The 17,702-nt window shown below is 41.0% G+C and overlaps 1 protein-coding gene across 5 annotated transcripts in view; it reads right to left on the bottom strand.

The window, feature by feature from the left end:
* NELL1 (neural EGFL like 1) overlaps positions 1–17,702 on the bottom strand; it is a 280,140-nt gene that overhangs the window by 172,465 nt on the left and 89,973 nt on the right. For 3 of the 5 annotated variants that reach the window (XM_054283614.1, XM_054283612.1, XM_054283611.1), the window contains exon 12: positions 16,234–16,362. The exons of the other annotated variants lie outside the window; for them this stretch is intronic. In XM_054283614.1, coding sequence (XP_054139589.1) covers positions 16,234–16,362 — 129 coding nt within the window. The remainder of the gene's footprint in view (positions 1–16,233; positions 16,363–17,702) is intronic. 5 annotated transcript variants of the gene reach the window in all.

Below are 17,702 nucleotides of genomic sequence, written 5' to 3'. Positions count from 1 at the left end.
TGTGTATTTTCTTTACCATGTGCTTGCTTTCATACCTTGCTGAAACACTTTTGCTCATACTTAACTGCTTGTCCTCTCAACTGCAACTTTTACAGCATGCAAAAAGTTTTGCCCTAAGAGGGCTGTGAGCTCTTGGAGAAACAAAAACAGTGACTGCTTAGCTGAGGATCCTAAAAACACTTCTGCAGAAGTTTGGGGTTTTTATAAAGATCCAGACCCACATGTTTCAAAACACTGATGATGAGGGGAAGGAACATAAAACATAACTGAGAATTACTTCATTCCAAGTGCCCCATCAGGAAGCTGTCATTCGACACGTCCTCTTATTATTTTAATAATAATTTCTTCTTATATGACACATTCTCAGTTTACAAAAAGTTTTCTGACCTCAGAAGCAGCCTGCCATGACTTGTAAGTTAAAACCAACATTCAGTGACCCAGCCTGTCACCTGAGATGTGATGATTGCCGTCATTTAAAGTGCCATAATAAATTCCAGGTAGCTTGACTCAAGTCTGCCTTATTGACTTATAAGAGTCATGCTCATTGAGTGTTTCCTTAATTTTTTGTCACTGCTCAATGTCTGCAGTGGCCATTTATACCCTTAAGTATGGCTTCCTTTTGTGAAAACCTATACTTCACCTGCTTAGCAAACAGCAGAGGTGGGATTTATATCTGTTGTTGGTGAGCATTGCTCCTGCCTCTGTGGCAATGGACAAGTCTGTGGATCATTATAGCTTTGTGAAGCTGGCTCCTGGGACCCTGGGAAATGCACTCCTGGGATCCAGCAGGGACAATAGATAAATAGATAACAGATAAACTGTGGCAACCCCACAATGCTGCACCCCAGCAATCAGCTGCTGCTTCTGTGGGCTCACTCTGAGCTCTGCTCCCACTGCAAGGGGAATTTAAGGAGCCCTCAGGGAGACCAGGAAACCTTTTCAGTAACTTTGAACAATAAGACATTAGAAAAATAATGTCAATGCACAGATAAGGGGAAAAAAATATCAAAGGCTCAGGAAAGCACCCCTATTGTGTTTAAACCACTTTCACACCACACCAACCCAGAAGCAGCAAGGCAAGCACAGCTGAAATCTGAATATTTAACTATTCACTTCTAGTTCTAGTGCCAGTAACTGAAACTGCTGTTCTAAGCTTCAGGAAAAACATGCACTGATCACAGGATGCAGTAAAGTGCTCAGAAATCTCAGTGAAAATCAAGGAGCCTATTGAAAAAGTAAAAAGTGATGGAGAGTCTACACAGCTAACCTCTCCAAACAAGTAACAAGAATCAACCCCACAGTGAGAGCCTGGGATTTGCATCAAATTTGATGAGACATTTAGGAAAAAACAGGACTGGCACCTTTTGAAGGCAAGATAGTATTTACAGTAAATGAGAATTTAGTAAGCCGTGCATGAGTTACCAGGCTTTGTTCAAACAATGCAGCCTCTTAGTACAACAAGACACAAGAAGGGAACAAACAAAAAATCCAAATATGTGGTGTATCAGTACATGCCACACAGTTCAAGTGCACTTATTGCCTCCTCAATGCACAGTTCAGCTGGCACAGTTTGGATAGAACTCCTATTGTATGCTTTTCATGCAAAAAATTAATTACTTCTATCTGTCAGGCATCATAAGCCCCACTGCACTAAAATGAGGTTTTGTTTGTTTGTTCCTCTGATATTTTAATTATTGCAACATGATTACAACAGACTAAACAACAGCCTAAAGGTACAGATGTAGCTCACATCTAAAATACACTCGTGTATAAATATGTATGAGCACACACACAGCTATGGACGCTGCTTCTCTCCATAAACAAGGAACTCACATCATCAAAGCCTGGAACACTTCTGTGGCACCTTCCTGCTATTAACATCCTCCAAAACCGCTCCTAATCACAACAAAGTGGCTTCCAGGTAATGAATAAACATGAAGAAACACATTTTTTTACAGAGTGAAAACGTGATGAGGTACCAGGACCCAGGACATTGCTCTGGCTGCCCTGGAGGATCGAGACCCTGGCAGGGGTTCAGAGACCTTGGCACAGAGTCACAAACACCTGTGCCTTTGGTTTTAGCCCATGGAAACAATTACCAACCTTGTGTGAGGAGTTACAGGCCACAAGGGTTTGAGCAGAATGATAGTGAATGTACCACAGGGTGGAAAAGTAGAAGTTGGGGATTTAGAATGGGGGTTCAAGAGGCAAGATGGAGGAATCTGGGCATGTCCTGTCCTCCTCCTTCTTCTGCTGTGATGGTGACACTTCTGGATTGGTTTAGAGTACAGACAGACTGTCTAACATAGGTGACAGGTATTGGTAAATTATTGTAAATAAAGCACAGGTAGTTCTTAGTATAAAAAGCCAACACCACCCCAAGGGCAGGCACTGTGCCACAACCCAACCTGCTGCACAGATCTCAGCAGGTCAGAGAAAGGAATGGAATAGATAAAAGAAAATAAACAGCCTTGAAAAACAAAACCAATGAATCTCAACTTCTTCTTGAGTCATGGGGCTGGGAAAAAAGAGACTTTAATACCTCAGGGTCATCTCAACCACAGAAACCTAAGAATGAGAGAAACACAGGAAACTTGGTGAGAGATACTTGCAGTCATCCAATGGAAATGCACAACACCAACTGTGAAGAACAACAACTGATCATACCCTATCACTTATCCTCATCCTTCCATCTCACTATTCACATGTCATTCAAGCCAATCTGATGGTTAAATATTAATCACAGACTCATTTAAATAGGGAAAGACCTTTAAAAGCAGTGAGTCGAGCTGCTGCCTTTGACAATCAATACAGAGTCAGCCACCTCCAGCTGAAAAATCCCTGCCTTCCAACTATGCATATGTGGATATTGAAAGTTGAGGGGGGAGAAGGTTGATCAGCCATTTGAGCAGGACTCTAAAACCTCAATCTTTTCCACTTTAGAAAGAATTTTGGTACCCAAATATGAACAAACCAATTATCAAAATGGGTAGGATTATAAAGTGGCAATTTAAAGATGGAGAGTGTCAAAAAGAAGTAATGCCTCATCTTATTCTGTAAGGAACAGGCTTGATTTCCAAGAGTTATGATCATTGAAAAATCCTGTCCAAAAATATAATATAGTAATGAATATAATACAGCAATTCTCCGTAATGAAGAGATTCAGCTATTGCAGTAGAGTTAGACTAGATCCAAACTTATTTTACTACTTGTATTATTATTGCTACTGATGTTGGGGTGTCCTGTGTATGACTGTCAGGCCACAGTCTACGGAACAGGCTCTGGGAAAGGAGCAGCAATAATTGCCCTCTGCACAAGAGAGTGGAGAGAACACCTGGAGTTTGTCTACTGGATGTGGATGATGAGCCTCCCTCCCTTTAGAGCTGGTGGCTGCAAGTGGAGGGTGGTAAAAGGTGTAATCCTTTCACAGGTTAGTGAAAACAGAGTGTTTAAGCTGACAAAATTCCTCTCTGCCCTGGAGCAGGAATATCAAATATTCCTTCCTGAGCAGGAATATCAAAGAACAGCATCTGATGCTGCTGCACTTGCAACATTCCAACCTCAGACTGTAATCAGTTTACCTGATGATGCAGTCTGTCACTCTACAGGACAAAATAGCTCCTACAGCAATCTATGTTATTTCTCAGGAAATAACAGTGCCAGCTTTCATGCTAGCTGTAGGATAGTTATTCTTATGTCACAACAGAATCACTTCAATATCATCTCTTTAGGTAACATTCTTCTCCAAGACTGGAACCAAGAAATTGTACCAATCAACCAAAATTTTTCTTCCCAAAATTCTTTTTCCAACTAATTCATTTGAAAAGAGAATAGAGAGCTCATGTTCCCTGTATCCTTAAACCAGGTTGAGGGTATAAGGCCCCTGTCCCAACCCTCCAGTCTCAGAAGGATTATTTCAGTCTCCTTTTTCTTTTGAACGGTCAGGAGCCTGTAACAGGAACTCATACAATTTCAAATAAAGAAAATAATTTACTACAACATCACTTGGTTTTCCCTCAAGATTTCTGATTTTCTTGTAGTTTCTAATTTTGGCACTTTCTGGCTATCTCAGGTTTTCTGAGCTTCACCAGTTCTTGAGAATTCTATATACCTACAGATTCCACAGGGGTCAGAGGAAGGCTGTGAAGAAAATAAGGGAGAATTTACCTGGTTTAGTGGTAATATTGAAGGAAGAGTTCTCAAGCCAGTCAGTTGAGATTTAATTAAAACACAGGAGAAACTACCAGGGAATGATTTATATTCAAAGGGGATTATGGCTAACACTAAACTGTTTACAAAATCAATGGGAACCCAGCACAAAACAGATATAGCTCAGGGGAATACACATTGATTAGATTCCTCTGTCCATGATGCAGTCCTCTTTTCCATGTTCCTCATTAATTCATTTCAAGATTTATGTGAATTGCAAAATAGATGTTCCAAGCTGTACCGAGCTCCAGTTATTTATATTCTGTTAAATAAGGGAAAAAATTTTCTATTCATCTGAAACTAAAATTCATTTGTCTCCAAACATTTAATGAGAGAGGATGGTTCAGCTCATCCCCAAATTCATCATCTGCTGCACGTTATTGAATATCCAATAATGCCAATACCAACCAAGAAAGGACTGGCACAATCTCTTAGCTCTCAGACTGAGCTGATAATTTCCTGGTGTACCCAAAACACAAACCTGGGTACTCCTGACAACCAAAACAGTGTTTGGTTAAAGCTCTGCATCTTTACAATATTCAGTGTTCTGTAGCCTTTTATGTAAAATTAGCAAGGGTCTAATTGCTAAAAAGGGCGCTGGTGCACTGCAGCTCCAGTTTTGCCAAGCCTCAGCTGCCCACCAGCCACGAGGCAGGTCATGTTTGAGCCAAATTTGGTATTGTTTGTACAGAGAAATCATCAGATGATAACCACACACAGTGGCACTGTCAGGCTCTGAATTGATTTTCGTAGAAAAGAGCAACTGAAAATTGTGCCTTACATCCTTCCACAAACTAGATGCACTTCAGATTGCCACTGACCTTTTCAACAGCACTGATTGAGCTAACTAGACTGAAAGTTAGAAAGCAAATGAAGTCACCAAAGGGGTAATGGGTTAAAAAAACCTCCAGAAGAGAGCAGAAGGCCTGACCTTCAAAGGTTAATGTCACTTGTGACCAAGTAAATGGAGGAAATGTTTCATGATCAAAACACTGGTTCTTAAACAGACATTATATAATTCCAGTGAAACAAAGTGCTTCACCAAAAAATAACTCACATGCATGAGTGATGGTCATAACTCCTGGAAATCAAACCTGTTTCTTACAGAAGAAGATGAGGCATTACTTCTTTTTGGCACTCTCCATGAACTGGTGTCTTAGGAGGCTGAACCAATGGGTTATACCGATCCCAGTTTTAACAATGATCTCCATCTTCCCACAGGCTTGCTCGGTTTACCATTTTGTCAGTTAAGTGACAATAAAAGTCCATGTGAGTACTGCAAAATTCCTCTTGCCTAAGAAACCCACAGCGGAAAACAATGCCCAAATTCTAGGCAGGGCTTTGTGGAGAAAAACTAATCAGGACCATTCCTACTCCTGGAGGCAGGAAAGCATCAGCAACAAACTCACTGCCATGGCACCCTCACGTGTGCCAAATAACAGCTCAGACCTGTCACTGGGGAGGGAGACCTGAATCAACCCTGCACAAAACTGGTTTATTGCCTCATGGATGGGGGACCCAAAAGCCAGGAAACACAACCTCAGTGATCTTCCCCTGAGGAGCAGAAAAAGTGGGAATGGCCACAGCTGCTCCTTGAACAGCCACCAGGATGGCTGGCAGGCCTCAGTGCATCTCCTGCTCCCTGGGAAGCACCAGCAGGCACTGGGTCCTGCTGCCACAGACATGTTCTATGAAAAATCCTTTCCTTGGGATTTTTCTCCTGAGATGCTGAGAGGCCTCAGAGGAAAAGGAAAACAATGGTTATCTGCTGCTGTGGAATGCAACAGGTGCATCTGGGATTGGTCCATGTTGGCTGTTTCTAATCAATGGCCAATCACAGTCAGCTGGCTTAGACTCTCTGGTCAGTCACAAGATTTTATTAGCATTCTTCTTTCCTTTCAAGCCTTCTCATGAAATCCTTTCTTCTATTATTTTAGTATAGTTTTAACATAATATACATATAATAAAATAATAAATCAGCCTTCTGAACCATGGAGTCAGATTCTCATCTCTTCCCTCATCCTCAGACCCCTGTGAACACCACCACACCTGGCACCAGCACTGGGCAAGCAGAGTGGCCAAGCTGCCCTGTGCTGGTGTTTGAGGGTCCCAGCATGAGGGAAGAGATGAGAATCCTGACTCCATGTTTCAGAAGGCTGATTTACTATTTTATGATATATATTATATTAAAGAAAATGATATATAAAAACTACACTAAAAGAATAGAAGAAAGGATTTCATCAGAAGGTTAGCAAGGAATAGACAAGAATGATAATAAAATCTTGTGGCTGCTCACAGCCTCGACACAGCTGGACTAGGATTGGTCATCAAGTGAAAACAATTCACATGCCGGTAAACAATTCTCCAGATCCACATTCCAAAGCAGCAAAACATGGAGGAGCTGAAGCTTCCCAGCTTCCCAGGAGAACAGATCCTGGCAAAAGGATCTTTCAGACAATGTGTCAGTGACACTGCCCCAGGAATCCACCCCTGTGCCCAGGCAGAGCCAGCCCAAGGCACACAGGCACTGCTCAGTGCAAACTCTCTGCATGCTCTCTGGTTTTGCAGAACACAGCAGTCTCTGAGCTAACACTAACTCACGGTCAAATAAGATGTTGCTGCGTATTCCTATAATTATCTCAGTTACTAATAGCTAGCAAGATGTACAGACACAGCCTCTGGTGAAAGCTTGAAGGGATAATGTAAGTCATAAAAATTAGGGAAACAAAATAGTAAAATGAAAAAGAGAAGTAAACAATCCTAAGGAAGATGAGAGCCAGAAAGGAGTTTGCATTTTTGCATTGTCAATTTTATCCCAATTATTTTCAAGCACTTCCTTAAGCCTGTAAGTGGAGAGAAAATAACATTCTACTATTAAACACAGTGATCCCTACAGGAACATGCCTCATTCATATCAGGCATGCACAGCTTCAGCAAGTGAGCTCAGGACAAGACAGAAACAACACAAGATACAAACACTGCAAACATCTTCAACAAAAGCAATAAAAAAATTAGGTTATTGTAATGCAGTTAGTCAGAAAATATCCACAGCAGGAAAGAAAACCAAGATTCTAATTTAGAAATTAAAATTTTAAAGAAAGTGATAAGGACAGATACTGAAAAAGTTCCTACTGAACACCCAAAGAGTATTTTGAAATTTACCTTTAGACATGAAGAACAGATACACCAACTGGAAAAATGAAAAGTTATCGTTTTTGGAAAAAAACCCACTGAATACTAAAACTATTATAAGAGTCAGCAAATCAACAGGAAACTAACATCAATATAAGGATTACCTTTGTAGATGCTGTACATACATTTGTACTGATTTCAATTATTTAAATCAAAGTCTCACTACCTTTTTTTATAACTTTTTATCAGCCTCCAAAAAGATACAGGTACACAGAAGCAGATCATTAAATAGTGGTATTAGAAAAATACTTTTTTGAGATTTTTTTAGAGGCAGCTACCTACTTAAATGGAATTGATTTGTCTGTCAAAAATCTTACAGACTAAGAGGAATTCTCTTTCTAAAAATTAAATATGTACATGAATATTTTATAGAATGTCTGCCCTCAGCTGTCAACAACACTTAGAAAATAAAACTGGAAAAAACCCAACAACTTATTTCTTGCTGTGTAAGCAGTTTGATTACTTTTCTACACTCACTTTGGCTGATTTTGTGGCATCACTGTGCTATTCCTTGTGCAATCCTGCACCCAGTAAACTTCACACTACCCTGGCAAAACAACACAGGATGCTGCTAGCACTATTATCCCAGATTCCAGGTGGTAAAGCAAACCAGACAAACCTGCCCAGATACACAGCACTAAACAAACAGATCTTTACTGTGATTAGTACCAACAGCATGGCACTGGGTTTCATTAACCCATCTGTCAGATTATATCCTGTACAATTCAGGAGAATGCAACCCTAACATGTAAGGACATTTATTGATTTGGGGACACAAGATCCCCAATCTCTTCATGTGTACAAAAATTTCAACATCTTTGGAGCAAGATTTTCATTGCCATCCTGCAGGAGCGAGGATTTTTTTTTCCTTTAATAGCAATGATTATAATTTGTTCAAATGTAAGTTACTAACACAAGAACTGACAGTTGCAAGCCTGAATTCCTTGGGAGCCATAATTATTTATGACACTTTATTACAGCAACACCAAAACATATGGTTACCTTATTAGAAATTAGAATTTATTTTCATATAAATCTCAGCACGACATTACACCAAAAGAACTAAAGTTACTCCAGGGGATGGCAAGTAATTCCACTTTCCAGGTTTCTGTAGCTGGAATATGATTTTAAACTAATTAACTTGTAAATATAAAAGCAGCTTTGATAACAGAAATAATCTATCCAGAGCCATATGAGGCACAAACATCACTTCCAAAAAACTCTTGAATCTTCTTAGGATAAAAATTTTAGTATTTTGCTTGAACTCTTTCTGTTCACTGACAAGAACATAATCTGTGCCTGGAATTTACCACCATCCAATGAACTTGAGGGAAAGGCTCTATTTTGGGTTTAATTCAGGCTCCTCCACCAGCAGCTCATAGCACAAGGAATTTGCAGTCTCACTCATTAAAGTCCACATAGCCACAAGAGAAGGACAACTGACAAGTGCCTGCCTTTGGATTATCTTCTAAAAGATGATTTTGAGTTCATGTGATGGTTAAGGGAATAATTTTAAATAAAAAGTCTCTCTCTCTGGAAACAGTAGGCAGGACAAACATATTGTTTGTTTTATATCACCAGGAGAAATGACTTTCACTGATAAATAGGATTACCTACATAGTAAAAGTTTAATTTGACACTGTTAGGTAACTGAAATCTTAAAAAGTAGGTTAACAAGTGTCTGTCAAAGAAAACCTTTTAAAAAAGCAACCTGGCATGGAGTTCCATGTTTATAAAAGGTGTGGGGGGGTTGTTTGGGATTATGGCATTGCAGGGGGGGTTGGGTTTTGCTTTGTAAATCCCCATGGGAACTTTGTTCCAGCTGAACCACTGCCCTCTTTATCTTTGAGACAGAGATGATGATTTGACCGTAACATTTTCAGATTCTTCTCCTGCCCTCCCCTTTTCTATGGATTCTGCATAGAGAAAAAAAAAAATCAGTGCATTTACCATCAGTATTCATCCCAACTCCTTAACTTCATGAAATCACCTGAAAGCTGCCCAGTTCTGCAGAGGTATCTGTATCCTCACACCTCTGCACAGAACACAAGTTTATCACAGCACATAGAACATCTGCAGGACACAGACATCTTGTGATGCAGGTGTTCTTTCAGCAAGCACAAGGATTCTCATTCAAAGCAGATCCAGAAGTCAAGTCAATGGAGCCCATCCAAAAGCACAGTTGTACATCACTGCCACACAGAAGGTTTACATGGCACCACATCATGCTAATGTCACCTCCCAAGCCACAGTGCAGTGAAATTAGAACAGCTGCAGTGAAATCAAGACAGAGGAGGAGGGGAAACTCAACAAAATTCACCTTATTTTATAGAGCAAGAAAAACAGCAGCTGTGGAAACTCAGTGGATTGCCAGCAGACTTCTGCTCTGAGGGCCATATGCAGGACTGGGTTTATTCTTTTTCAGTTCAAATGGCTTGAGAAAAGTTCTGCACATTGAACAGTTATTTATGCACAGAATGTGGTGAGTCAAAGGATTAAATATTAGACGTAAGCTTTATGAAGCTCTCTCATCTTCAGAACTGTAACAGAAGCCCCACTTTATGATGAACGTTTCTGTTGTTCCACTATGTTTTTCAACAGAAGTAAACTTTTTTTCTCACTAAAGCATGCTGATAGTTATGTCCTTGCATTTGGAACTAAATCATTAATCTAAAAAGGTTAATTTTTCCTGATTTCTGCAATAATGGGAAAAAAACATGATCTTCTGTGTGCTGTAATTTTTTTCTAAGTGACTTTCAGAAAAGAAACATTTCCTGACAAAACCTACACTAATGTACCTTCAGAACAGATATTTTCAATATATTTACGTATCTATCTTTCTGTAAGGGATTTCCTGACTACATGTGGTATCAAGTTCAAAGGAAGAGAAACTGGAAGCAATAAAAACCACTGTATGTGTCTGGAACATACTTGCAAATTACAAGGAAATTGAATATGGTTTTATTTTTACAATAGCTAGCAACCAAGTCCTGAGATTTCAAGCACACCAAGCAGACATTCTGCCAGGCCCCCATGCTGCATGCTTGGATCCCTGCTCAGTGGAAAATGAACACTCAGTTTTCTCCCTAAGCTTTAATTTGTCTTTATTTCATCTCCCCAAAATCTGCCAAGCCCAGTAAAATTATCATAACTCTTCCTCAGAGCACAAAGCAGGCAGATTTTCTGAATTTGGCTAGCATTTCAGAGCTTCTGTGACATCTTTTAGAAATGAGCAATAATTTGTTAACAACAGATTAAATAACACTTTGGGAGCACAGAAGGGAAAGAACGACTGAGTCATGTTCCTCCTGAAAGTCGTGTGTGCTTCTAGAGCGTTCCATCAAGGTCAAAAATTGCACAGATTTTCACAAGTGGTAAGGAATTTGATTCATCACTCTTTAAGCTGATGTAACAGTGCTAAGGTGAGGGTCAGGTCATACAGGAATCATCCTAGAGAGCATACTTGGGTACAGAGGGAAAGAATACAACATAAAATGAGAATATTCATCTTGCAGGTCCACCTCAGTGACTGGATCTTTCCTTGTGTGACACCTGGCACCACAGACCATTCTCTGGTGACACTGGCTGAGCACGTGCTGTGTAACATGACAAAACACCTTGTGCTATGCCAACGTACCCCTTCCATGAGATGCTTCTTGGGGGTGCAAATGATGGCTCAGGTTAACACTGATTTTCTTGTTCCATGCACCCTTGTCAGTGAGAAGAAACATGCATTTTGTCCTGTGCTGTCTACCCCAGATAGATCAGATTTTAGCAGCCCTCACAATGGATCAGATCTCAACAGCACCAAGGTAAAAATCAATTTTGTACCAACATAACTTTGCAGGTAGAAAGGGGCCGTAAATGTTTCAAGGGAAGAAGGTAATAAAGAACGGGGAGCTGAAATGTGGCAGAGAAATATTATTCTTTTCCCCTTCACTGTGAAATATACAGCAGGAATTCTTTTCAGAAGAGATGGCCCTTTGCCTGTTATCTAAAAAGTGAGCACCAGCATGCTAGCTAGCAGCAACCCTGGCTCCCAGCTGAGGAGCCCTGATTTTCCTTTGTCATCTCTGAACTCCAGCCTCGCCACGTGCTGACCCTTTCCTGCCTCTTGGTTAGTAGTGCTGAGCTGCCATTTGCAAAGGAGGCACAGACTGCAGTGTTTTCAGCTCTGAAGAAGTGCACAGGAGTACAAGTATCTGCAGGTCTGCTGCACACATCACAAACACATCGGGAACAATCAGCAGCGCACAGCTCAGATAGAGTCCCCATTTTGGTGCTGGCTCTGCCACAGACTGCTGCCCACGTGGCACTAGCACACATGTCACTGCTGCCCACGTGGCAATAACACACATGTCACTGCTGCCCACGTGGCACTAGCACACATGTCACTGCTGCCCACGTGGCACTAACACACATGTCACTGCTGCCCTAGCACACATGTCACTGCTGCCCACGTGGCACTAACACACATGTCACTGCTGCCCACGTGGCACTAGCACACATGTCACTGCTGCCCTAGCACACATGTCGCTGCTGCCCATGTGGCACTAGCACACATGTCACTGCTGCCCTAGCACACATGTCACTGCTGCCCACGTGGCACTAACACACATGTCACTGCTGCCCTAGCACACATGTCACTGCTGCCCATGTGGCACTAACACACATGTCACTGCTGCCCTAGCACACATGTCACTGCTGCCCATGTGGCACTAACACACATGTCACTGCTGCCCTAGCACACATGTCACTGCTGCCCATGTGGCAATAACACACATGTCACTGCTGCCCACGTGGCACTAGCACACATGTCACTGCTGCCCATGTGGCACTAGCACACATGTCACTGCTGCCCTAGCACACATGTCACTGCTGCCCATGTGGCAATAACACACATGTCACTGCTGCCCACGTGGCACTAACACACATGTCACTGCTGCCCTAGCACACATGTCACTGCTGCCCATGTGGCAATAACACACATGTCACTGCTGCCCACGTGGCACTAACACACATGTCACTGCTGCCCATGTGGCACTAGCACACATGTCACTGCTGCCCTAGCACACATGTCACTGCTGCCCATGTGGCAATAACACACATGTCACTGCTGCCCACGTGGCACTAACACACATGTCACTGCTGCCCTAGCACACATGTCACTGCTGCCCATGTGGCAATAACACACATGTCACTGCTGCCCACGTGGCACTAACACACATGTCACTGCTGCCCTAGCACACATGTCACTGCTGCCCATGTGGCAATAACACACATGTCACTGCTGCCCACGTGGCACTAACACACATGTCACTGCTGCCCTAGCACACATGTCACTGCTGCCCATGTGGCAATAACACACATGTCACTGCTGCCCACGTGGCACTAACACACATGTCACTGCTGCCCTAGCACACATGTCACTGCTGCCCATGTGGCAATAACACACATGTCACTGCTGCCCTAGCACACATGTCACTGCTGCCCATGTGGCAATAACACACATGTCACTGCTGCCCTAGCACACATGTCACTGCTGCCCACGTGGCACTAACACACATGTCACTGCTGCCCATGTGGCACTAGCACACATGTCACTGCTGCCCACGTGGCACTAGCACACATGTCACTGCTGCCCTAGCACACATGTCACTGCTGCCCACGTGGCACTAGCACACATACAACTCCCCATGCTCAGTGCAGGTGTCCGTCTGTCCTGTCCTGAGAGCTGCAAGTGTGCACACCCTGCTGCAGCTGCAATGGTGCAGTCCTGCAGGCCTGGCTTGGCCAGCTCAGCTGCATGAGCGCCAGCATTTATCCATGCCTGTGTGACAAAGGGACACTGCTTCAACACTTGTGCCTGAGCGCCCACAGCTGTAGGCAAACCTCAAACCACGTCTTGTATGCAAGACAAGCAGCCAAATGTCAGAAAATCAGAAAAAGCCCAACTTTTCTGGTTTTGAGTAAAATATATTGCTTTTATATAACCCAGAGAATCTCCACTTATCTCCTTCATTCATCACAAGCTTCATTTACTTGTTTGCTTTCAGAAACAGTCCTCCCTCAATACATCTGTCATTTCAAAAATGGAATGCATACAGTGAGTGGTTATCTTATATGTACATCTTGACATAAGAAGTTTCTAAGTACTTGAAAAGTACTTGCTGAGAATGAATAGTGAAAATCTCTCAGGTTTAAATTATTTATTTTACAAATTTGTTGATGCCAATTCTTCGATAAAAGTTAGAATCTTTTTAATTCTTTTTTCCACTGTACTGCTAATGTGACTATGCAAAGTTAAAAAAGAGACAAATGCTTATCAAAAAGCAGAGCAGACTCAAACACAGTACTTCAGAGATCTAACAAAATGGAAATGATGCCAAACTCCAGCAGGATAAAACTGTGAGTGAGAGCAAGTAGAAATAAAAAATCATGTGTAAGGTAAAATAATACTAGACATCACAACTGACATGCACAACTACTTCAAGTACACTGGAAGAGATGAGAAATCTGGAAAGCTCCAAGTTAATGATTTGGAGCACTCTAAACTAAGGTGCCACTTACCAGCACATATCACAGGTCTGAAATAATTTAACCTTCCACCTCAAAGGAAAAGAGTAATCTTACACGTCCAGAGTTTAAAGGCTTAGCAAAAACAAACACAAATTCAGAGCTACAGCTGAGCACGAGCTCTTCCTTGCTTCCACAGGTGTTTTGGATGTTTAGCATTTGTTGCTCAGGCGTTTTGAGTATTTAATCCTTACACACAGAAATTCAAAACAGTAAAAGAAAATCCATACTATTCAAGCTCCTGCTAAACTGTACCTTCAGACATGTGCCTTTGCTCTCATTTGTTTAAATCACAGCTTCACCATGCATTTGAGATTATTGTACAGCCAGCTCTGAAATGATTCTATTTAGCAGATTAAACACGTAGATGAGAGGAATGAGGTTAGAGAGGCATAAAAAGGGATTCTGCAGAAAGCAGAGGAAGGAGGAGTGGAAGGAAGCTCTTCACAGGGCTGAAAGGAGTCACCTCTTGGCTAATCAATTTGTCACTCTGCAGCTGCCTTGCTCAAGGGCCTCTCTCCTGTGTTACCTGCAGAGGACTACACTCCTTCTAGCAAATACATCATTTCATAAAATGCAGAAAGCAACACTCCCCTCTATCCCACGGTCTCCAGCAGCAAAAGCAGCTGTTTGTTCTGTGGCCTCATGTTTCACCCACACAGTGGGTCAAAGTCAGGGATTTAATTTGCCCTTCCAAAAATTCAAGCAACATAGACCCAGGTATATTGCAATTCCTGATTTTTTATTTTTTTTTAAAAAAGCTCTTTTTTCCACCATCACTACCACTAATGTACTGCCAATATCTCCAAAATCGCTTGGGTCAAGATGTTTAAATCTTTTCCACAGAAAAAAGAAGGGACAGTGTGTATCTAGGTAAATAGAAATACTAAGCACTGTAATTATTTAAAACAGCAAAGAAGAACCCAGCTAACACTGGACTATGCATCACAGCTGATGAACAGCCTGTCCTCTGATGCCCAAGAAGTACCTGCAGTATGTAAAAAGCAGTTGTTCAGTTTTTTGTACACAAAAAGTTTCTCTCTATACACAATATATCTGCTGCCTACCTGTAAGAACACATGTGGGAACTGTTTTTCCAGTGACTGAAAGTGACTATAACAGACCATTCAAATTAATGTTTGCAGAGAAATTACTAAATACCATAAGATGTAAAGCTACACTTTACTGACTATATTTATAAAATGCTATTTCAAGCCATCCTGTTCACTTGTATACACTAAAAAGCCTTTTTATGAATGCAGGATCATTTAAGCACAATCCACACACATCTTTTTTTATTCTTACATCCTTAGCTGTCAGTATTTCAATTCTTATGCTATATTTTGACATCTTGTCAAAAACACCATCCCCTTCCATCACCAGCACTATTGCAAAAACAATCAAGGGAAATATTTTTTACAGAGTAGCTCAAAAACTTCCTACAATGGTCAAAAAATAAAATATTGCAGCCTCACATTCAAGAGTATTAAGAAACCCAACCCACAATGCGAAGGCAGGAAGGAATGTGGTACACATTGAATCATCCATTTATTTTTTAAGAACTACATCACAGCTCTGAATAACAAGCTCTAGAAAACACTGGGAAACCAGAAGGAGAGTAATACTCCACTGCATTCATTCCTGTGATGGCATAACACACGAACAGAAGTACCTCAGCCGCAATCCTCTCAGAAATAGGTCTCTTATGTACCATAGGAAAGCCATTTCAGCAAAGCACCTGTCCCACAGAAGTGCTTGAGGAAGGACTGCAGGTCATCATTTTTATATCCCAGCCACAGCACTCCCTCACACTTACCATTCTCACAAATGCCTGCACAATTCCCACCTCCGACATTAACGCACCTCGTGAAGACACTGTTCTCTAAGAAACATTTTAGGAGGTAGGTGCTATTATCTGAATAACAGTGGTTTGAAATTTGTCCTGACAGCGTGACCGTGGTGCAGAGACACGACTGCAGCAATGCAATACACCTACAGACAGGGGGGCAGCACCACCTGCAACCCTCAATCCATGGGCACAGAAAGGGGCCCTGGCATATTCACCACCATGAAACTGAACTTTGCAATGAAGTGCATCCATCTACCATTTACTTCATCTTGCATGATCCATATTCATATGTAATCAATACGTAATGGATGTTATTTCATGTTACATATTACATATTCATGTACATATTTATTTCATGTTTCTGAATAAGTTGTTCAGGGAATGGATATTTTGAATATTTTGTTTACCTTCACAATATGCTGAGTCCCCTTGGACAGAGAGATAACCGTTCTTGCATTCACAAGTGGCTTTTGTGTTCCAGTTTTTGCACTCTGAGTTTTCACCACACCTGTGTCCCTCTGCACAGAAGTTATGGCCTAAAATACAAGGAACATGCAACAGGCTTTTAAAACATGTTTAGTTCAGATATTCAGCTATTTACATTGACTGTATCACTCAAAAACTTGAGCATTTTACATTCCAAATTCTCTCTATAAATGTAGCTGGTGCACACATACTTTTTTTTGATTTCTCCATCAATTCATTCTCAGAAAAACCATTTTCTTTGAAAAGATATTTGTATGACTGGTTTTATTCAGGAAAAAAGACAACTCCAAAGCAGGAAGCAATGACAATTCATTACTGTTCTACTGAACCCACGTAGCATTAAGTCTCTGATTGTCAGGAAGCGCAATGCTAATAAAATAACTTACATCAAAAGGACAATGAAGTGTAATATAAGAAAAAAGCCCTCAAAATTCTCTTATTATGCACAGCCACGTGTGCTTTTAGTAGACCAAAATGAGACACTGCACAAAACTGTAATGGCAGTCAAAGCAACCTCATACACTGCCTTGTAATTCTGTCAGCAAAAACCAGCTCAATTGTTTCTACAGTTCATAATTATTCCATGCATCATGTTCTATCAAGGGGAATTTTTATTAATCTCTCCTTTTTCCTTCACACAAGTTCTCAGTAATTTCTTTGTGAACAGTTTCTCTAATTCCTTATTTCTAGAAATAGGATGAACTTGCCCACCTCCTTCTGTAAAGGTACAAGTGGCTGAAATTCTTTCTTTCTGATTTTCAGTATTTCTCAGAGACATGTCAACATCTTTCTCTGCTTAAGTCTAAAGTGAAAGTAATTGTAGCTTCATCTCTAAAGGCACTCCACTGGAAGTTAAGAAATAACTTACAGAATTTGACAACAGGAATGTTTTTCCCTCCCTCCACTGATGTAAATTCTATGGATTTTCCCTATTAATATCCAAGAGTCCATTTCTATTTGTCTGAGATCTATAAGCAGTCATTTTGGTAAATCCTATTTTCTATCCATTTTCTGTCCTGGAAGGAGGAAAAGCAGAAACCCACACATCTCTACTGGTATTCCAGCTTGTGCTGATCTGTTTCTGCCAGTTACACCTGGTCATAAAGGAGCAAACTAAAAGTTCTCTTTCATTGATCATAAAGTTCCTAAAACCCCCTAAAAACAGCTAAGAAAAACACAACCCAGACTTCAACATCTAAATGCCAGATTCAGGTCTCTACTTATGTCCCTTGCTTTGATATCATATTTAATGTATTTTTAGTTGTCTATCCCTTGCTTTGATATCATATTTTAATGTGTTTTTAGTTTTCTATCCCTTCCTTTGATATTATATTTTGCTGTATTTTTACACACACACTTCAGTTGTGTACTAATTGAACAGTCAGGTGGT

The sequence above is a fragment of the Melozone crissalis genome, unplaced genomic scaffold, assembly GCF_028551555.1.
Source record: "Melozone crissalis strain CALT ecotype California unplaced genomic scaffold, PUWL_Pcris_2 ptg000038l_1, whole genome shotgun sequence".
Lineage (NCBI taxonomy): Eukaryota > Metazoa > Chordata > Aves > Passeriformes > Passerellidae > Melozone > Melozone crissalis.
The sequence above is the reverse complement of the archived record's forward strand: the minus strand, read 5'-3'. Positions and strand labels throughout refer to the sequence as shown.